The sequence below is a fragment of the Salarias fasciatus genome, chromosome 15, assembly GCF_902148845.1.
Source record: "Salarias fasciatus chromosome 15, fSalaFa1.1, whole genome shotgun sequence".
NCBI classification, from domain to species: Eukaryota; Metazoa; Chordata; class Actinopteri; order Blenniiformes; family Blenniidae; genus Salarias; species Salarias fasciatus.
This window is the reverse complement of record NC_043759.1, coordinates 13,340,537-13,363,512: the sequence shown is the minus strand read 5'-3', so window position 1 is coordinate 13,363,512 and position 22,976 is coordinate 13,340,537. Positions and strand designations below refer to the sequence as shown.

The following is a 22,976-nucleotide window of genomic DNA, read 5'->3' as shown; positions in this document are numbered from 1 at the left end:
AACAGTCCGGCCTGTCATTTTTATGCACCAGCAGCTGAGAGCAAACTGTATTGTTATGTTGTGGTTCCGATCCAAACTGACAGAATTTCAGGATGGCTTTGAAGATGCAACTGATTAACAATCGAGCGAGCACTCAGACTGGTGGATATTCAGTGGTTTAGTCTTTTCTCACTCGAAAAACTGACTTGGCCGAACGAACACGGATACCGACCAGCAAGAAAGCAATGACGCTGCTGTGCAGATTCAAATCGGCCAATGAATTAATAGTGATTTGGTTTATCAGGGTTGGAAAGACATATTGCAGTGGTTTCATATTGAAAGACCTGCAAATCCTAAAAAAAGAAAAAAGGAAAAAGTTTCACTGTATGGAAGCGTCTCACCATCAGTCATTGGGAATGGGTAGAGACACATCGCACCCCTCTGCTCTCTTCCGGTTTATTCTGTCTCCAGGAGACTCAGTGTTTTTGGTTTATCTGCTCTGAAACAGAAGCACACACTCGCACACACACACACACACACACACACTCACTCCCACCATCCACCTGTCGTTACCAGCTGGCAGATACACCTGGCTCACCGGCATCAGCCAAAAAAAAATAGAATGTTGCCATAGCAACCATATGGTGTTGGCCTGGCATGGTAGGGATTGTCATAGTAACAGTGGAACAGATAATCGGGCATTGCCAACCCTATGGGACACACACACACACACACACACACACACACACACACACACACACACACACACACACACACACACACTCGCTCACCATTGCTTGATGGCGCTGATCGTTTGGTGCGCTCAACAACAAACACTCCAGGAACAACACCTTTCACAGCACTAAACTCCTGCATTAGCATGTCACTGAGTGTCAGTCGGATCAGTTTTTTATCACCAGCTGTGTCCCTTCAACCTGCAGCCAGATCACAGACAAGTTAATTCCCCGTCTCTGCTGTTCGGAACAATCAAAATTAATCCTCTTCGGCGAGACAAAAGCAAACACAGATCCTGCAGATTATCACTTTAAATCAAGTTCACAGCTTTTAGCAAAGCCAGGCGTTGGACGACAGCGCGGCCAACTGTGTCTGCCTTGGCCGAATCCGTGGGCAGCATGGGCAACGCGCGAGAGGAAAAATGGCTACAGTTGAAGTGTGTAGCAGGCCTCCCCCCCACCCCGCACGGCTGAGCGGACAGACTCGCACAAATAGGAAAAGTACATGTGGAGTGGCCAAGTTATTAAGGCTGATAAGAAGTTGGATGGTTTAGCACCACAACACAATTTACAGGTTTTGAAAAAGAAAAAAAAAATGAGAGGAAAGTTCTCTGAGAAAGTTTTTTTTTTTTTTCAACATGATTAACAACAACATCACAAGGACTTTATGTTCGGAGTTAAATTTACCATTCTTGGTCGTGTCTTCCTCCGCGTGATATCTGTAGGCATGTATATACAGCATGCTGGCAGAGAAGCCCAGAAATAAAACTCTATAATGTGAACCAACTTCTTGGCAAAACTTCAGAGTTTGATGATCTCCAGCTGGTGAAATAAATATTAAAAAAAACTGTCTTTGTGTCTGTTACGGGAAATAGGTTTTTCTTTCCCGTTCTTCATATTTTGCCACCACAGTACAGACCGACCAAATATGCAAAGCCTGAGCAGGTTATACTCCCCCTGTGGCAAATTGAAACCACAGGTTGCACTAGGTTTTCAATTCCATTTAGTTGGCAGGATGACAAGCGGACATGTAAAGCTGAGCAATACGAAATTCTCCCTCTAATGTTACTAAGTGATTTTCAAAACATGTTGGAATCCATTTTTAATGGAAAAAAAACAGTCCCGATCATATATTATTTGCTTGGCTCGGTTTCAGCTCAGCCGGAATTCGGACTGAGATACAGGCTTCCTTCATTTGGTTGTTGGACAACTCTGCAATCATCTCTCCACGCCGCTGCACACAGTCCTCAGTGCTGCACAGTGCTGAATGATAAAGCGGAAAAAATGGCTTCAAGTGTCTTTCTAAGAAAATATGTGTGAGCAAAGGAAGAAGGCTGACTGCTCGGAGGCGCATATTTGTTTGCTCGTGCAGTTACGCCTTCTCCAACCAGGTTGCATACCTCGGGCTCGAGTATGCATGCCTTTTTTTTTTTTTTTTTTTAAGTGTAAGTACACACATTTGCAGCAGTTTACAGCCACTGCAGCAACCTTGAGACTGATCATGGTCGTGTCTCTGTCTTGCCAAATAGTCCAGCTGAGGCTATGAATGCTAACATGGAACTTTGCCAACAACAGAAAACCTCAAAACTCCCCTCTTTCTTTTGAATTCCATCGCTCTTGGTCACATGATGCAATTTTAACCTGTTTGTTCCTTGTTATGTTGATGGACTTTCAAAATCATTGTTGATTTCAAGTGTTTTTAGCTACCTCGTTCTAGTTGGCTGCTTTTCTTTGACGTAGTTGTTTGACAACTTCTCTCCCTGCCCTTTATCAGCTTCATGACATATTTTCACCACCGTGGCTCCTCTAATCCCAAGGCTGTCGGTTCAGTTACTCTTTGCCACTGTTTATGTGTTGAGGTGTCCTTGAGCAAGAAGCCGAACCTCAAGTTTTCCACCGACAGTGGGAAGCCGTCATCGTCTGTATGTTTATGACTGACTGTGGATAAGTCAGTAAGTCAAAGTGACAGTTCAAGTAAGAAACCTTGAGACATCAGTAAAAATGTTCAACATTTAAAATGTGTGCCAGAATGGACGAGAAGTGCCATCACTGTCCTCTCATCAACAGGGGATTATTTTAAAGTCAAAAGGTGGACAGAGAAATAAAACTGGTTTGTCACATTAAGGAACTGAAATGACAAACTGAACCAGGAACCCCAAACTAGATCCAAACCAGTAAGACTGAAGGAGACAAAAGGCTGAACGGCTGAGTCGTGGCACCGGACAAACTGGCAACTGACAACACACCATCTTAATAGAGCAGGGAGTGGACAAATACCAAGACAGAGGTTCACACGATGAGGGAGGGGACTGGAGGAGAGCAGCTGGCAAAAGGATGATTGTTTAACTAGATTCTGATGAGAAATTCTCATTGGAAAAAAATACCTGGAGTTATCCATAAATAACTTGATTTTTTTTTTTTTTATGATTATTAAGGGACACCTGGAAACTGTGATGTAGGAGAACAACAGAAGACCTGAAACAAGCGAGCAAAGAGAGCGAATTAATCCAGCTGGAGATAAAGAATGCAAACATACACATTAAAAAAAAAAATCCCAAGAGAAGACACCCAAACAATTTTGATATGAAAGTTTTATCACACTGTAAACCACTGGAATCGACAGCCTTCAGAGTCCCGCAGGATTTCCAGTCACCGTTTGCTCATGAAGACTTCAGCCTTGACTTGGGCTTGCATCAAATGGCTGGAGGCTGGACTGACGCGTGCCACAACAAACTCCCGGCTTTTGAACATTACTGTACGGATGATCCGGATCAAACTCGGTTCAATCCTTTACAGCTGCATGTTCAAAAGTGCCTTTGATGTGGATGTGCAAATACCTCAGCGCCTCATCACAAGTGGCTGAATATGAATTATGAAAAAGAAAATTCACGTAAATTTCACTTGAGGAAAAAATAAAAACCGGTGTAGAATTCATCTTTTTTTTTCCTAGGTGTGGTGGTAAAGTGTGACTTTTTATTCATGCTGGTTTATCAGACTTCTTTGTTTCCATAAGGGAGGCTTTAGCAGGGTCTTTATCTTATCTTTTATCTTTTTATTTCACTGAGGTATTTTCTTTTTATTCCTTCTTGGCCTGCATTTGCTGTACCTAGCAGGCTTTTGGCCTTCAGAAATGTTTGCATATTCACTATTCAATTTTCTCCTATTCATTCATTTTCCTTTTAGTTCACTCTCATCTTAGGTGGTGGTGGGGGTGGGGTGTTGCCTTGCATTCTCTAACACAATTGAGGTATGATTTCAAATGGATAACTGGTAATAAAACAGTGTGCCAGGCCTTCATAATCAAAGAAGAGGCGAAGCTTTAAGACATTCATTAACTTTCTTTCTCCTGAGTTCATCAACGTACATTTTGATGTTATATCTTCTTCTTTACTGGAGTACAACCTCATAAAGACTCGTGCCACGCTGACAGGTGCGCATTGGCCTCTTCAAAATAACTATTGGTGCAGTAAGTGCAGTTCCAGGTTGTATCGTTTTGATCTCATATCTCTCACACCAAGTTTGACGTTGATGGAATAAATACTATTACATGAAATGAGTCAATTTCATTTTCTTGAAAGTTAAAAGTTAACCAGTGCTAATTTATATTCTGTCTTTATGATATCCAGAAATCTGTCTTGTTGTGTTGTTGCAGTGACACATTAGCAGGACTGTCAGTTCTCTTGATGTTGGCATTTCAAATTTAGGAACCATTGAAGCCAAAAAATAACAACGAAACTAATTAGATGAATTTGTTTGAGCTGATAGGGCTTAGGAGAATAAAGTAGTGGTCATGTAAGACTTATTTACTGCACAAGTACCAGAGAAGGATGTTTATATTAATGTTAGCTGCTTTCATGATGATGAAAGCTGCAACGATGAAAGACGTCCGTCTGCGTTGATGCACTTCTCCGGTTCAGCTTCAGTGAAATGAGAATGTATGGAGAGAGCATTAATTCACCCACCTTTCCTATTTATCTGACTTCATCCAAAGGCAGGACACGCCTTAGAGTGGACCAGTGGTCCATCACAGGAAGGAAATCAGAGCGTCTGAAGAAAATCCACTTATGATAAGAGAGAACATCAAAACTTGAGGTCTGTGTAGACGACAACTTTGAGACAGCGGCTCTTCCACATATGACGCAAAGAAAAGCACCATCGACTATATGGGGTACAAATTTATCAGTTACTGACATGAGACTGAATCACAGTTTAACTATCCGAATATCTAATTCCACACAATTCTGTGGGTTTTGCTTGAATTCCTTCATGGGCTTTCACTCATTTCCTGCAGTGGGTCGTCACTGAGTTCCACGAGAGCGAGATAAGGCAAGAAACGAAGACTGTGGCAGAGGATTATTTGGAAGCTTTACAGACAAGACTTCGGCCTCATAAGGTGATGAAGACCAAAAATAGAGCTCAAAATGACCATACAGTGAATGTTACTGGCATTCAATAGGTTACAGAAACGGGACTGAATGTGGCTGCAGGTCCCTCATGATGAAACGGTCTAAAATTATCAATATGTACATTTTTTTTTTCAAGGCTGTAAAAGAGAATAATCCAAAAGAAAAAAGAAAATCGCTTTCCGCAGTTATTGCTTGTTTAACTTTTTACTCTCACCTTTTGTGGTGTGTTTCACACATCTTGCTTCGTGCCAACCAGCTGCCTTTCATCCATTCATATAATCTTTTCATCAACAATGTAGCTTTATCTCCGTTGTATTGAGCTCCAAGTTCAAGTTTTTTGTGGTATTCTAACTTAGTTTTTTTTTTGTCCCGTATCAAGGTCACAAATTGTCCCTGATCTTTAAAGCTGCCTTGCATTTTATGGTTTTTGTGCCGCACGCATTCTATTTTCCCTTTTCTTCTGCATTTTCAAAATTAACTAGTTTTTACATCTGAGGACAAAATTCCATGAACATCCAGTGTCATGTTCCTTTTATATTAATTTAATTCAGCAATTTTGTTTTTCATTTCAGGTGCGATTCATATTTTGAAAGACTTTTTGGTGTTGCAAGGACCACGTATTCATCAGAACAGAGTGAAGGTTGAAACTTTAAAAAAAAAAAAAAAGTGAGTTCCTGCTTCTGTTCGCACTGTGGATGAATTAAAGCAAAAATCAAATGATCTGACCTTGATTCCTGCTTGGCTTCTTTCTTCTTTTGTTTTAGCCCCTTCACAGCAACCAAAAGAGGAGCCGATGCCTCTCTTTTTGTCTGTGATCAACGCAGTGTTGCATTAAATATATTTTCCGTGTTTGATTCAGTATTTCATTTATGACTCCTACATATCTTTATCACACAGGCCTTTTATCTGTCCATATTTAAAGTCTCGCAAGCGACCTTTTCAGACAAATAAGATACTCACAGTCTGTTTCAGGTCAGGGGAGTCTTGCATAGTTGCCACAGTTGGAGCCGTCACGTTGGTTATAAAATAGTAAATTTCAAACCAAAACAGAGATGACAGGTCAGGGTTACAATATTTTACTTTTTTTTTTTTTTTACAATGAAAATATAGAATTGAAATGTAAAATAAAATGTATCCTACCCAAGAATAGATTCAGGGAACTCTGTTTTGACATTTCTGTCTGTCTTTGAATAAAGAAAATGACAGGCAGACTGTGTAGGGGAAAAAAAGCTGTCCTGCCTTCACAGGTGGGTATAAAAAAGCGCGAGAGTCACTGAGCTGTCAATCTCGCACTAGCCAGACAGACACGAGAAAAAAGACAGAGTTGAGGGTACAGTACATCTGTGGTATCTGTGTCTTGGAGGTAACAAGCCTCAAAAGCTGAACTGCTCTGCTCGGAGCTCTGCGAGGCTGTGTGTCGGTTCAGAGGCGCTTCAGTTCAGAACTATCACATTCACAGCGACCAGTTTAACATGTTGATGTCTGTGAGGATGACATCATCTGATAATCAGCATCATCATCATCTTTGTGTCCTCACGTATCTCAAAATTCTGCATGATAAAAAAGTATAGGATCAACTTTCACAAAGCTTCCCAATGAGATGCCCTTTATTGAGCTGAAATAATTTTGAAGCTGGAAATACGGAAATGTGGCTGAACTCGGGGTGATGCAGCATCGCCCCATAGATGTTCTTGTCTGCTGAAAAAAAAAGAAAAAAAAAAAGAAAGAAAACACATAGACCTCCTCTGCAATCCATCATGGAACAGATACTGGATGGAACATTTGGTCTGAAAATTGCACTGAGCTACCAGTGAGCTCCGGTGAGTGCTGTGACAGGTTAGATTGCTGAAAATTGCCTGCACAGGAACAATGTAGCTGCATTGGGATCGAAAGGGGTCATGGAGTGGTCCCAAATAAAAAATCTATTTATGCTTGCTGTCCATTTCCTGCACAGGTTTTTTTTTTTCCTCCCTTGTAGACCAACTTTCAGTCAAACAGATCTGCTGTTACACAGCAAGGACTGCACGCCATGTTTTGTCTGCTGGCTTTTGCAACCTGAAGCCAGAAATGAGATGCAGCAATGATAGCTTTGTTTGATGTGAGGGATGAAAAAACAATAGTGGGGCCGGGGAGAGACAGACAACCATCCTGAAATCACAGCAAGTCAGAATTCATACTGTGAAAAGCAATGACTGAATGCAGAGTCGTCCACTATTCATTGCAAATATATGGAATATGTTGGGAAGCCTCAAACAAAAGTGACAAAAGTGTATCTATGTTTCTATGCATATGTTCTGATCACTGATAAAGGGGTTTCAGCTTTGAATCAACACACTTTACATGCTTTAGACATTCTTTTTTTTTTTTTTTTGCAATATGATATTGTGCATGTATATGATCACCAAATGATCAACTATGTTCTAGGCCTAATGCAATATTAAATGCAGCTCTGATGAAAATTCAGGAAAAAGTGGCATAATAGTACTAGATATAAATGGAAATAACCTGAAACCTGCAATGTGATAGAAAGGGTGGACTTTAGATAATGGCTGGGCAGCAGCTAAGAGGAATAATCACAAATTCAAATGTTGGTGAGAGGACACAAAGGCTTCTGTAATCGCCAACACAAGAATCTACAACGCACTTGTTTTCTCGACAGATTCCACCCAATATCGACATAAATGTCCCTATTTTTTTACAACCAGACACTGAGGAGAAGAGACTTTTCACATTTTTAATATGTGAGAGGTGGCACTAACAAAGACAAAATACTCAGAGAATACACACCTGTCCCCTGATCATACATTTCAATCCACAGTGTGTATTTTTAGCACAGCTGTGTACCAAATCAAAACATCTATTTTGTATTTCTGGCAGGTCTGTGGTGGTGTTATCCAGTCCCACTCTGACACACTGTCACCACTTTTGACAAATGGTGAAATGTGGGCAAATGATTTCTTCTGGAGCTGGAGAATACAGGCTCCAGTCCACATGTTAATAACATGTATATGTACAGAATATGGAGGAAAATAGAAAAGGAAGTGCAAATACATACATTTTGCACAAATCAGCTTTATGGTGAATCATCTGTCTTCTATAATGCTTTGTCACCCTCTGGATCGTGAGGGCCCAAAAAGAGAAAAAAAAAAAGAGTCACACATGCAGATGGAGAACATGGAAACTCCCATCAGAGCCTCTCAGGCTTGCTCTTAAACCAGGGGCATTCTCAGGTGAAAGTACTAACCACTGCACCGCTTTGCACTTGGTGGTAAATCAAGAGCCGTTGAAAAAGGTATGTAAAGGTCATCACGGGTGCCGCACTAATTTAAATCACCCTTTGACAGAAAGGTTCTGAGTACAGAATAAAAAAAGTTCCGTTATGTTCACAGCCGACCAACCGTCCACAAGGTCTCCTGTAAATCAAACGGAAACAGCCTCTGGCTGTACATCTTGATGACTTTGCAGATCCAAGCCCTTAGTGCTCTGCTTTCTGTCTATATAGGGACATGATTTCTGTCCTGCCAAACCCATCCCTGGTTGATCTGCCTCTTCTGTAAAAGAGATCAAGTTACAAAATGTAGGTTTTGAAAGATTTTTTTTTTTTTTAACAAACTCTCATGTTTCAAATATCTTTTACTTCTGTATTTTACTGCACTGTATGAATGAATGCCACTCACTAACCATGCAAATGGATAAAATTATCAGAGGAGTATGAGTGAGAATGTTTAACTTTGGTCGAATATAGCTGAAATCATGTCAAACTAAGCTATGATAAGCCCTTTTTTAGACTCCATACACGACCTTTGAGAGTGGGAATGCTTGCAGAATTTGAAATGACCATAATGTCTTGGTGAAGCGGAGATCATGGAGGTTGGTAACCTTTCTTTGAGGCAAACAGTTGGGAACCATCGGTCTATAAAACCCTCCCAAATTAGTTATCTCAAGAGTGACAAGATCAAACAACTTCTGGGAAATATATTGGTTTGCATACTGTTGATAACGCAGTTTTTTTTTTACATCAGTAGTGAAGATGTTCCTTTTTTTTTTTGCGTTACTCCACTACACACAACCCAGTTGAACCTGTCATAAATCAACTGTAAAAACAGGTTGTGGTAGAAGTACAGTTGTAACTGTACTACATAAATATCAACTATAGTACAGGAACATACTTCACATTGTTATGACTGAATGTGTCTGTTTGAATGGTGATACGTATTTGTGTAAATGGCTTCGCACAATCATTGAGAGGAATCACATCCTTACATTAAGCCTATGAGTTACGTTAAACTAAGCAGTCTGTTGTAATAAATGCATTGTTCTCAAAACACAACTGTTTGTGAGAAAAATTACATTTAAAGAAACAAAAGGTCGGTGAAATAATAAATGTAGATCTGATTTACTGCATATTAGCTGATTTCTCTTCCAGATACTGACATATACAGTGGCATTACAAAGTCTGTGAAACATTAGCACAGTCATCTTCATTAATTAAAATACCATGTGTCAAATCTCAGATGAGTTAGATCCATAGACAGCACTTACGTGAGCGAGTGCACTCAAGAAAGAAAGAAACTGAAGATTGTATTGGACTTTCCATCAATGATTCTTCTCACAGTCTGAAGCAAATCAGATAACACTGATAGTGAAGAGACAGAAAGTTCCCTCAACACAAGACCAAACCGTACATCATCATATTTACCCAAGCAAGCATGAAGGCGTAGTTTTTATAGTCAACATAAATAGTCAAGTGCTACCCAACTGACAGATTGACAAATATCCTCCTTCATAGTGAAGATATCACCAGTTTATGGTTTCTGAGCAGATTTTGCATGTTCTCCCTGTGCATGCAATGGGTTTCTGTGGGCGCTGTGGTCCAAAAACTTTGAGATGATTTGGTGAATTGAAAAATTTGCCACAGGTGTGAATGTGATTGTGTTTGTCTTTCTGTGTCGGAGCTCAGTGAGGAAGTGGTGACCAGTTCAGAATGCTCACCGCCTTCACCCACAGTCACCTGATAAACTCCAGCCCTTCTGTGTATTTTGTTTTCCATCCTTTCTTGGTTGATTATTTCCCTTAGATTTTCCTCACAGATTACCAGATCCCATCAGATCCCAAGGATGGAATGCAGACACTGATTAACAAACACTTGGACTCTGTCCTTGAGGTTTTTGGTTGTCTCCAGGTCACAGCACTACAGTGTAAGACAGCTTCGATGTTACTATTGAAGCTCTTCAACTTGGTCTTAAGACTTAAGTTTATGGTTCTCCATATTGGCATTTGCAAAAGAAAAGCAGATCTAGTTTAACCAGTTCTTGCAGATCTTTTTCCAGAGCAAACATCAGTAGAAATTACAGTACATAGACAGGTAAAGGAAAGTACATCCTCAAGGATTTCGTTATCCAAGGTGCTATGTCATAACCTTGTCATATGGCTTTTTTAATTAGTTAATTTCAAAGATGTAAAAAAATTATATAAAAAATACATATATAGAGGATTTTATTAAAAGAAATGTGCATATATCTACTGCATACTTAATCTGCAAGTGAAAAACTAGAAGGATGGCTAGGATACAATACTCATAAAGAAACTGATTATTTTGATGGCTTTTCACATCAAAGAAGTTCACAGTTGTCTGAAACAACATCCATTGATCCATTCACCTTCTACCGCATTAACTTATTGTTGTTCAAGCTGATCCAAGCTGATTATGGGCAGTTTACCACTTTATCAGAGAACAAACACAGACATGCCAGTTACATTCACCAATTAGCCACAAATGCTTTGGAAGAAAACAGAGAGAAAAACCTGTACATGCAAAGGGAAAACATGCAAACTTAGTTTGAGACGAGAGTGCTGACCAATACAGCTCTGTGCAGCATTACTGAAATTGTATCTAAAAAGATATGAAGAAATTACTGTATAAATTTGTGATTTCAGGAATTAAAAAAGTCAACAGTGAGGCAAGTCTGAATTGAGCCCGGATTAAAAGCATAATGTTTAAAAACTGAAACATACCCTGCCTAAACATTATTTATTTATTTATTTAGCTTTATTTACTTGATGATATAGAAGGTAAATAAACAGAACGCGTGGCATCTTTGCGACATCGTTTCCCCTCGTGCTCTCCATCGACTCCTACCTCGTGACGTCACGCACTTTCTCCGCTCGGCTCGCTCTCGCTCGCGCTCGCTCACTCCGCGTGAAACAAAGTGGAGAGTCCGCGAGAGCCCGCAGGAAGCGACAAGAGGAGAGAATGGAGCGGCTGAACCCACGGCCACAGGAGGAATAATCACAACAACGCGAAAGAAAATAAAAAGCACGCAAAGCGAAAGAGAGAGGGAGAGAGACAGAGGCGAAGAAACGCCGAAGACGGAGGAGGAAAACTTTTCGTGGGGAAACTGTTACAGACTCTGGCTCGGCCGCGGTTTCAAACCATGGATACACTTTACACTGTATTCCTGGAAGTCCTGCTGCTCTTTTCGACACTTCGTAACGTCTGCGGCCAAATACCGACAGGTAAGAGTGACCACCCATCCCCAAAACGGACTCTTTAGAGTGTGTTTTTTTAACGGAATGGAGCTGAAGTTTAGCCGCGTTCCCGGTCGGTCCCGTCGAGTGAATTCCTGACAGGTGTGTTTCGATGTGCGGGGGAGAAAAAGTTCGCCTCGAACCTATCCGAAACGCTCCGTCCTGTCTGTTTTTTTTGCAAATGCCAGAGGATGTTACACCGGCACCTTTTGTGAGGGGAACGTGTTTTTGTTTTTTCGGTCTTTGTTAAAGTGTGAAATGTTTTGTTGCGCGGAGATCGTGCTCGGGCACGTCGGGATAGTTTGAATGCAGTTTGGCTTGCGTGAATAAATGAGTAACAGTGACTCAGTGCCTGGAATGTGAACTCCCGTGATAAAGACCCCAAACTAAGTTAAAGCGTTTCTCTTTTTATCCTCTCTTCATCGCTACGCACATGAGGTTCAACTGATTCTGGTGAGGGGGGAAAATGTAATTTGAGATCACAAATCATCTCTATTCACAAGCAGCTATGAGCATTTGATATGCAGTGTTTCTTTTGCATGGGATAGCCGGTAAGTTGCGCGAAGCTGCACGAACGGAGGGACATCGGTCCCCGGTCAGCCGTGCAGTGGACGGAGGACAAGGAGAAAAAAGTTACGCTGTGCACGGATACCGCTGTCACATCCACATAAAATGCCACCAGTGACTAAAATGTGTTTATCATACTGATCTCGCACTTTATGACATTCCCACACGGTGTTGCTCTGTCAGATCAGTTCTGTTCTGTCATGTAGTAAAAGTGTCTTCGGAGAGGTGTTTCTCCTTTGAGCCAGACGTCGCTCGGTTAGGTTCTTAAGCGCCGCGAGCTTCTCGCTCCTTGCAAACCAAATGACCCTCGTCTGCTCCAACTTTATCCGCGCTGAATGCAATAAAACCTAATGGCTGGGAATACAGCCTGTACCCCCTTCGCCAGGTGATTAAGGGATGTCTGTTTTTATGCAGTGCGAGATTTGACTTGAGAAGAAATGTGAGTTTTTAATTCAGTGAGAAAATTGTGAATTTGGTAAATCTGCAAAAATCGCACTCTCAAACTCCGCGGATCCGTGGGCATTACCGCAGTTTTTGCTGCGAAAAAGCAGGTGACCGTGACAATAACTTGTGTATTTTTCGGGAGATGGAAGCAACCCGCTGCTGTTGGACTTGAGCTGGAACCACACAGCCCGTTAAAACAGCAACTCTCGTCGGAAAGTGCGTCTTTACGTCTCCTTCGCCGGTTCGAGAGCGCAATGCTCAAAGTATTTCCCGATGCGCTCCGGAACGAGGTTTTTGCTTAAACTCTCTTAAAAGAGCGAGACGAAGTTATCTCGTGCAGTGTTGTTGGAGCGGGTCTGATCGGACCTTGTGAACACATGAAACTATGTTGTTTTTTTTTTCTTCCCGGGCTGCGATGCCCGTGTTTCTGTCTGCGCGTTTTATTTCTCCATTCAGTAGTCGGTCTGCTCCCAGCAGAGATACAGAGAACGAGTCAGCTGTTTGCAAACTGACCTCCAAAATCACAAAAAAGAAAAAATAAATAATAATAAAAAAAAACCTCTTAAGGTTTATGTGAAGGGACACACCATGCTCGGGATAGCCGGGGATCACATCGTTATTCTGTTCCATTATCCTCAAAGGGTCGTTAATGATGCGCTTTGAAATTACACATTAATTACAATTTCATCTCTGAACGTTTTACTGCCCCCTCTCCCCCTCCCCCACCTCCACCTCCATCCCCACCCCACCCCACCCCACGCTACACCCCATAACTATCCCCCCTCCTTCCCCTCCCTTGGGGCCATTTGGTTCTCTGGGTAACAAATGCGTGGAATTTCTTTGAGGCCTTGGTGGGAATTTGAGTGCAGTTAATTTGCAAGTAAATACTAGTGACTAGATGCTGTTTTCCAAAGCAGCTAAGCTGGCTGTTAATTGTGTGTAAAAGAGTTGAAAGAGAGAACCTGCAGGCACTTGTGTTTCAGTTCAAGAAGTACACATTGATGAGAAGGATTGAAGTCAATCTGATGGAAAAAGTGTTTTTTTTCTTCATATGTTCATGCATTTTTCCTGTGATTTCAGCAGGACAGCACTAGATGTAAGAGATGTGGCCTATGGAACACTATACATGCTGCCCAAGTCAGCTTCTTCCGAAAAGCTCGGTCATTTTTCTACACTGACAGCAATTTTATGTGATTATTCAAATAAAATGTGTAATCAATGAGGCTGATCAGCTTAATGGACAAAAGATATTACAGTCAGTGCGATCTGTCATTGAGCAAAAACTGATAATTGTTAGATCAAGAGTCAGTAATGAGGGAAATTTGTGCTGGGGTGCTGCACCAGTACCTATTGCACTCAATCACTGACAAGGGCAAAAATATCAGTGACCAGGATTTCAAACCATCTATCAGGCATTTTAAAAAGTCATTGTGAGTCCGCTATTAAGACGTCTCTTCTCTAAATTCATCTCATTTCCATTTTAATCTATTCTTATTTTCCCAATTAGAAAGTCAGGCCATAATTTAAGGCATTTATATAAATCTGCCTCTCTCGTGTCTCTTCTTATCATGCTGTTTTGCACAGTTTGGTTTTGGCTAATCACTTACAAAGTCAGTGTAATAAATGTGAATGAGCGTGTCTCGCTGTCTTTACAAAGTCAGTAACTGAGTTTATGTTAATTCAACAACTTTCTAAATCTGTCTCCTCTCTGATCGAGTTGTGACACAGATTCCAGGCGTCTTTAATCTTAATGAAGTGAAATAATTGTTTTCCATCAGTGTCTCCAGACGAATTAGAAGCCTGCCACTGCCACTGAGCAGAACATCAGAGCTGGTTTAATTATAATCGTAAATTATTTTAGTATTTTGAACATTAAAACCAAGTTGGTTTTAATTATAATTACTTTTGCGCTCCATTTAGGAGATGAAATAAAATTGTGTGTTTTAATGGAGAAAGGAAAAATAAATGGAGTGATAGAGAGAAAAAGAAGAAGAAGAGGAGGAGGAGGACGGGAATAAGAAAGAAAAAAAAAACAAGAAACCATTGGGTTTTTTGGCCGTGGGCATCTCCTCTACTCAAGAGACTGTGAAAACGGCAGGAGGGAGTATGTGTGTGTGTGTGTGTGTGTGTGTGTGTGTGTGTGTGTGTGTGTGTGTGTGTGTCAACTCATGTGTTTCACTGTCACTTAAAGAGAAAGAGGAAGGCTGATGCTTTTAAGCCCTCCGGAGTACAGTGGTACAAAGACGAGCATGTGAAATGTTTGTGTCTCATTTAGATTCATGTGAAAATGTCTTCTCATTCTACTCATGCCATGTAAAATGGCGCCAAATCAAAGGGTGTTTTCTTTATTTTCTCGTTAAAAGTGATGCCTCAGTGTGCAGTCCTTCAGATCCATCTTAATGTCTTCTCCTCAAATCAAACGTCCCTTTGCTCAGAGCCAATCTGTTCCTACGGATTTCAATTTAGTGATAGGTTTAAAAAAAAAATAAAAAAATCCATCTCTTTGAAAGAACCGGCTCATTTCTTCAGCTGTTTAGGGATGAAGTCTGTAAAATGTAATTAATCTGTTGAGAGAATTCATTAGCTAATCCCTCATTAGACTGTGTGCATATGTGTGCGTTAAGAGTTTGAATGAAGTGGAGGGTTGCTGCTGTAATAATGGATTAGCGACACACAGTGGTGGTGCGACCTTGCCTCTTGTCAGACAGTTGAGAAGAGGAAGGGAGACTGAGAACATTGTGATTGACAGCTTGTGATTTAGGCCTCTGAACACAAATATGCACTTTATTAGGTTGCCAGGCACACGCAAACATATGCTTATTGTCCACCAAAATGCATAAGATTTGGACGGTTTTTCATGGGGAGGGGGCTTAACTGAGCAGAAACAGCACTGACAACATTTGGCTGTTGAATGTCGGCCAATAAGGAACGCACAGCTTTAACCATCGCCTTTGAACTCTACTACATTTGAAGAGGTACCATTTAAAGCTCAGACCGGCGCTTCATCAGGTGTGAGGAGTGTGCTAAGTTGAAGAAAGGTTCATTTTTAAAGGAGAGCAGATTTTGGCGTTCTTCGGAGACGGATACGACAGCTTTTTGGGCTCAGCATGTGAACACGCGTGCTGACGGAATTGATGCTTCCTAATAAGATGGCATTTGATATTTTTAATGAATAAATTTGTCTCCCCTCATCTGAGCCACACTCGGAGGGAAACAGGAGCTGCCTGTCTGGACCTGAACCAGAGATTGTGGTTACCTACACCAAAGACTCTTTTTATCCATTTGTTGGACTTTTTTGCAGATCGAGTTGCTACAGTATCAGGATTTCAACTACGGATAGAACACTAGCAAGCTCAAACAATATCTAAACTGCAGCCTTACCTTGACTACCAGGGCCAACACGAGGCTGCAAGTTTATGGGAGCACTTCCTGTGTAGCACTTGCAGGTGCTGCTGCTCTAATAAACATCATCCGTCTAGACACTCACTAATTCCTGTTTGTTATTACCATCAGTGAAATGGACTTTTCTTAGCCAAAGCAATCCTCTTTACACCAGATGTTCTGATGCTATGTACAGGATGCAAATAGCTATTAATTGTTCCATTTAGGTTGAAAATGGCATTGTAAAATAGATGTTTTTGTTTTGTTTTTTGTTTTTTTTAATTTCTTTGGTGCACTTGATATTATCAGTTGTACAGTTGTTGTTTTTTGTTGTTGGTATTAACACAAAAATGTCTAAAAATATAAAGATGTGAAACATTGGAATTTATGTCTGTATTAGAGCGATGAAGGATAACATGGATGAGCGTCTTTACCTGCCTGTTTGCATCATCGTGATTTTATAACAGAACCTGTGAAGTTCGGGCAAGCAGATCTGCACTGCTTCACTCTGTACTTTGTAATTTCCAGTCTTACCACCGGGCGTGTCATTTACAAGTTGCCCTGAAGTTATGGTCTTTACATGCTGCTACACCAAGCATGTGAACCATCACTCAAGTAAACAGGAAGTGAGCCAAGAAAGTGATGAAGTTCTATTCGAAATTAAAAGAATCAGCACATCTAAACAAATCCCAAATCCCCAAAACATCACATCCCTGATGAATGATGATACCAGTTCGCCGTCATCAATCTCTTCTCCGCCCTGTTTGGCTCTGGTCACAGCTGTTGGTACAAGGGGGGGGGCTTGAAAAATGCTGTTGCCTCCCTCTCCCTTTTACATACACGCACACACACTCACACACACACACTTATGCACATGGCTGGCTAATGACAAATTAAGTAATCAACACTCAGCTGATTAATTACATTACAGTGAGTGCATACACACACACACACACACACACACACACACACACACACACACATTCACTGTTTGGCTCGCACTAACACAGGCAGATGTAACAACCAGTTGTGTAACTGGATGTGCAGAGATGATGATATGTAAAATGGAGACGTGGCTGCTGTACGTGTGTGTAAAGAAGCTAAATATTTGGGGAGTAGCGGCAGGTGAGGACCGTCCTGGTAAAACCATTATTTGCAGGGTGAACCATGAGGCAGAGGGGAAAGGTTGAGGTCGGACACATGGTGGAAAACAGGTGAAAGTTTGGATTTGGGAAACCTGTGCAGGTCAACAACGCAATGCTTTAAACTCAGACTCTATTATTATGGATATTTCCATGGTGTTTTTGCTTTTACGCAGTGCTGATTACTTTTGAAGCTGCTTCTGAATTGTGCACGATTGGAATTGGAGTCTGATGGTTTTCTGTTTTCTCTTTTCTGTTTTTCTTCACCTTCCTCTAAGCTGACCATTTCTAACTTTTCACTTTTAAAGATTTAAAACAATCATCTTTTTATGCGGAAGCAAATTAGACCATTCATTGATGTGGAATGCCTCATATAGATTGAGTTTTGTCAAACATAAATTGGTAAAAATAAATGCCATAATCTGTAATGACAGTTGTTTATATCGAGGTTCAAGCCTTTTTGAGGCCCACAAAAGGGAGAAATGCTGGGTGTTTGAATTTGCATTGACTCTCTTGAATCTCTGAATCTTCGCATGCTTTCCAACCTAACTCTGTCTTCTGTTTGCTTCTGTTGGACGCAGCTCACATGGGGCGCGCTGAGAAAGGTGAGTCCAGATCGATCAGCAGTGAGCTGAGCTTCATCTTCCCTTAGTGTTTTCATTTTGTTCCCGAGTCCTCATTTTAACCTGGGTTCCCCGCGTTGGTGTGTAGACACTCACTGTAGTGATTTGTGGGTTTTATCGTCCATCGTCACCCCTTTTAGCTCCTTTACTAACCATCCCACTTAGCCTCAATTCTCATTAATCATTTTGACACACCAGTACAATGTCTTTAACTATGTAGCAGATCTGCAAACTATCTGGTTCCCACTGTAAATATTTAATCCAATGTCAAAATAGATTAGGAGCTTCATTAAACGCTACCTTGAACCTTGAAGCACACTTGTACTGGTTTGCTGTCGCCTGCCTTTGCCAGCCTGGCTCCCAGTTAATCTGTTTACCATTTGTGTGTCCCGTCTTTGTCTGTCTGCGGAGTTAGACAGCTGTCGGGACGTTTGATGTTTCCAGGTGCTGTTTTAGTTAAGCCCAGCCTTTAATAAACAAGCCCTGAGAAACTTCCTTCAGTAGCTCAACACACCTCTTCTCTTCTCTTCTCTTCTCTTCTCTTCTCTTCTCTTCTCTTCTCTTCTCAAAGACAGCCTCTGTGTTTGTTCGCCATATGTTTCTCTTTCTCCCCTTCACACACAATTGCTCGTCGCGACTGGTGTTTAATGAGAGAGTTGTGGTTGTTTTCTTTGCCGTGAAAGTGACGCGTCTGCACCGTACGCAACTGAGTTTCAGACTGTGAGACAGAGATTGCCGCGTAACACTAGAATCCAGTTTCCCGAAAAGACTCGAAAAGCAAATGTAATTTTAATTCTTTTGCTAATCATAATTAAAGGGGGGGGGGAAAAAATCCTATATTTGTTCGACTCAAGGTCACATTCTGGTTAGTCATGGAAGAGTGAGAGGATCTGGAGTGCTATGTTTCAAAACCCAAATTGTTTAATACAAAAATAATAGGAGCTTAATGGAAGCTCAGTGGGGCAGAAATACTGTCAATTCATATTAGTGAGGACAAGGTCTTGAAAGGAGTTTTGGCAGATTCTACATCTGCTCTGGCTGATCTCAGTAGATTTTCTTCAAATCATACTCTGAGAGGCTTTTTTGTAATTAATTTGAATGGCCTCTCAGTTCTCAGGCTCTTTCAGTAGATGAGCTACAAACTAATGAAGGACTAGAGTTGAGGAAAAAGTTGAATGAAGAACTGCTCAGAAAAGCCAGAGCCTGATGTTTGTTGCTTTGTGAACATAATTAACTCATGAATGCAAATATTGACACAGTGTTTTTTTCTGGCTCAGACGTAAGATTTTGGGTTTGTTTTCTCTCATCTGTAATGTATGTCCTGTGGCAAACCTGCACAGGACACACATTACAAACTCTCTATGCTGAAAATGGGCTCCACCTTTAGCACTGAACAGCTCTAAAAGACTCACTTGTAACCCCGAGGCTACAAACAACCTGTAATACAACACTAGGAGCCTGTGTCACTGAGGTGGTTTTTACCTCTGGAAAGCACAATGAATCCTGCCGTGGATGTGCGTTTTCATTCGGTTGCAATGCAAACTTCTTGTTTTTTTTTTTTTAAGCAAAAGTTAATGAAAACGTTATTGCATTTGTTGTGATTCGATTATACTTTGTCCAAGAGGTTGCAGAACATTTACAGAGGAAGTCTGCAAATTAGGCGACATGTACAAAGCAAGAGAACTTTGCTCATAACTGAGGTATTCATCTTGACCAGACTGAAAAATTAACCTGACAGAAAACTTCCACTTTTCACTGAAACCAAAATGTCACCGTTGTCCTGCTGGTTGAGCAAATGTTTGATGATATTGGCGTCTAGCCAGAACAACTCAAGTCTAAAATAGATGAGCATGAGGGGATTTTGGTGGCTAAAGTGTAACTAAGAGTCGTGACTTTGATTATTTTTCCTCTCATATATAAATTCCTGTTTTAATGAATGTGCATTGTCTAAAAATAATAGTAAAAGCATCAGTGGAAAAATCTTCTGTGGGTTCTTGCTGCCTCTTTTTACCTAACAAATTGAGCAATTAGGTAACATCAGGATTTCTTCAATTGGAAACCAAATCTTCCATAGAGATGTTTAAAACATTTCCCCCAGGCAGTGGTTGATCTGCGTTTTGGGTAAATATGACAACTGAAATGTGTGTGGCTATTCCAACATGACTCTGACAGCCTTTAGGTACTCAGCATAGCCAAGGGGATCCCGCGTATGTGCCTGTGTGTTTCTGCGGACGCCAGGCGAAGTGGTTTCCATTAGTCCAGTTAAGAAGACATCTGTCATGAAACGGCAACGCACACTACCACAAAGAAAAGTAGCCAAAAGCAATCCATGTGCAGAATACCAGAGAAAATGCCCGTTCCTGATCTGTGTGTGTTGTAAAATCCCACAGGACATTCTGTCTCAGCCATACCGCTACTGTATGTCCACCCAGATATTAAAACAGACTTTATTTTACTGCTCTTATGTCTGTCTCCAGTGATGTTCCTCTTTCCTTTAAGCTGATTTCAGATCACAAGTGGTAGAAAGCTTTCGAGATATATAAACCCTCCATCCTGTCTGTGCGCGTGTGTGTGTGAGAATCAGCAGCTTACAGATAGATGACCGGTCCATTAAGATTATCAGCTCCATCCCCAACCATGTATCTTCACATCGCCACACTGCCGCTCCTCTGTCTGTGCGAGCCGAGATTTAAATCTCCTTGCAGATATTCTCAAGCTATCTCTTTCCTCCAAATGATGTTACACAAGGCTTTTTTTTTTTTTTTTTTTTTTAACACTCTCCTCTCAAAACTGTCTGTCTGCCACCTTAATCTGTCGCTTGGTCCGTCTGTCTGCCTGCCAGCTTGTGCGTGTCCCTTCTCACTGCAAGATGACTGCGGACACATGGTCAGCCTGACAGCGATCGCGCATACGCACCTACAGTCAATCACTCCAGGAGACAGGCTGTGTGTGGGAGTCTGAGGATGGACATTTCAATGTTCAACATCTGTCTGTCTGTCAGCTCGCTGGCTGGTCCATCTCAGCCTGGATTTCTGAGTGTGTGAGAGTCGCGTCAGAAACTGTCCCGCACACACACACACACACACACACACACACAAAACACTTTAATGTTGACTCAGAAACTTCCCTCATTGGTATGTATACAATAAAATCATATTCTGCTTGTAAGTGAGCGGTAATGAGGTGATAAATGTTGATCATAAACCTTTGATGTCTGCAGTCATGATGCCACATCTCTCTGGATCTTGTTCGACGTGCCACTTTACTGGATAGGACGGAAGATATTCAGCACAAAGCTGAGCACAAGGACATGCAAAATAAATCAGACGCAATTTAATTAACTAATGAATCAATATCAAATGAAATGACAACAAAGTTAATTACTGAATAGTTCTTAAAGCCATTTAACAGGCCAAAGTGACTAACTTTGCCTCCACAAGAGTTTTGCAGATCATTTTTTTTTGTAAATTAAAATCCTTTGATATCGGAGTGATGATTGCAATTAATAAGAAGCTTGATGAGGCTGCCGAGTGATGGACATTTATTAGGCATTTTTCAGAAGGCAAATGATGCAACATAAGCCTCATCAACATATTCACAATGTTCACTTTTCCAGCCCAGCCTGAATCTGTTGTATTTACTCAGTATGCACAAGAACAGATGAAAGCATTACAGAGATCAATCAGCTTATCTGTAGTCTAATAACTCATACATGAAGCAAACTTGAGTAATTTGGATCCTTTTGGAATAAAATCTTCACTGAACTGCATTGTTGGCTGAAAACTCGAATAGCAATGCACACTTTCCATTGATTCACAAGAGGTCATCAGTGATGTGTAAACACCACCCCCAACAGTTATAGCTGAGAGGGGCCGGCGCTGCCTGCTGATTCTCAACCTCATACCTACAAACAGGCAACCTTTGAGATTTATATCTATGCATTCAAGAAACTAAACAATAGGTTTTTCCATGGTAGTGTTAGAACTCCCACCGAGACCGTAACTCCTTCAGGCACTTGTGTTTTTGAGCGGCTCTGTAAAAGAGCGTGTGGGAAACCCTGATCTTAAGTTCTGCCGCTCTGATTACTGAACCGCAAAGTTCTTTGAACGGTCCAAACAGTTTGGCCTTTTCCACTGGAAGCGTTAAGGAAGAGAGGGGAGCGCGGCGGAACTCCCAGCAGATGCCGTGGAGCGGCAAATGAACCACGAAAGATGCTAAAACAGGACATGTAGGTTTTGCTCATTGGGAGGAAGCCTTGGGATTCACATTGGGAAGGTGTTCTATAAACTAATGGTGCTGAAACACACACACACATACACGCGCACACGCACACACACCAACAATTCTGATGCTATGCAGATGTTGCTCTGTTTGGTGGAGTCAAGCAAAATGAGTCATTTTAGTTAAACAATCCTCTCTTGCAAAACATCTCCAACTAAGCCTCTCTCCTGAAATGCTTAGTTTACCTCATTCCCTTCTTGCAGCACTCCTCCCTCTATCTCTCACCCCATCCCTTGGAATTTATGGCACACTAACCCAAACAGAGTAACACAACGTTTATCAAACCCTCCCCCCTTTTCATGTACTCTACTTTTTCCCCTCTCTTATCCTTCTCCCCTCCTCCTTCTCGTACCCTCTTTTACCTCTGTTGCCCCCTCTCTCCCTTCCCCCCTTTATTTTTCTTGCTCTCCAGTTTCTGTGTTTCCCCTGAAAACGTGCACAAGGGTGGATTTCCAAATCCAGACTGCATGGTGTTGGATTACTGGGATAAAGTGTTTTTTTTTTTTTTTTCCAAGTGGAAATGGCAGCTATAAAATTAGTCATGCACAGCACCGATACCAGCCCAGTTGAGAATGATTTGAAAAATGAGCAAGCGGATGTTAAACTCCTGAATTTACCTGCAGCTAGTTCTGTTTACATTGTCTTCACATAAATTTTTTGGATATTGAACTAATTTGAAATCAGGGACATGTTTCTCCTTATGTTCTGCGCAAAACCTTTCTTTTGAATGTTTATCCTGAAGACAGAAACGCACACTCACACACACTGAAATAAATCCAGAACAAGACAAACCGAAGTGCAATTCAAGTGTTTCTTGAAGCCACTTACACCAGCTGCCAAAGAAAACAATGACTGTATCTTGTGTGGTTAATCTGATAAACCAGAGAACAA

General features: G+C 41.2%; 1 protein-coding gene across 20 annotated transcripts in view; it reads left to right on the top strand.

Annotated features, from left to right (window-relative positions):
- Window positions 1-11,324: 11,324 nt before the first annotated feature.
- Window positions 11,325-22,976, top strand: part of ptprk (protein tyrosine phosphatase receptor type K) — a 114,179-nt gene continuing 102,527 nt past the window's right edge. For 19 of the 20 annotated variants that reach the window (XM_030109734.1, XM_030109733.1, XM_030109735.1 and 16 more), the window contains exons 1-2: window positions 11,325-11,635; window positions 17,763-17,786. In XM_030109734.1, the coding sequence (XP_029965594.1) occupies window positions 11,554-11,635; window positions 17,763-17,786 (106 nt within the window). In that variant the 5' untranslated portion in view covers window positions 11,325-11,553. The remainder of the gene's footprint in view (window positions 11,636-17,762; window positions 17,787-22,976) is intronic. The other variant, XM_030109720.1, reaches the window with a different exon arrangement.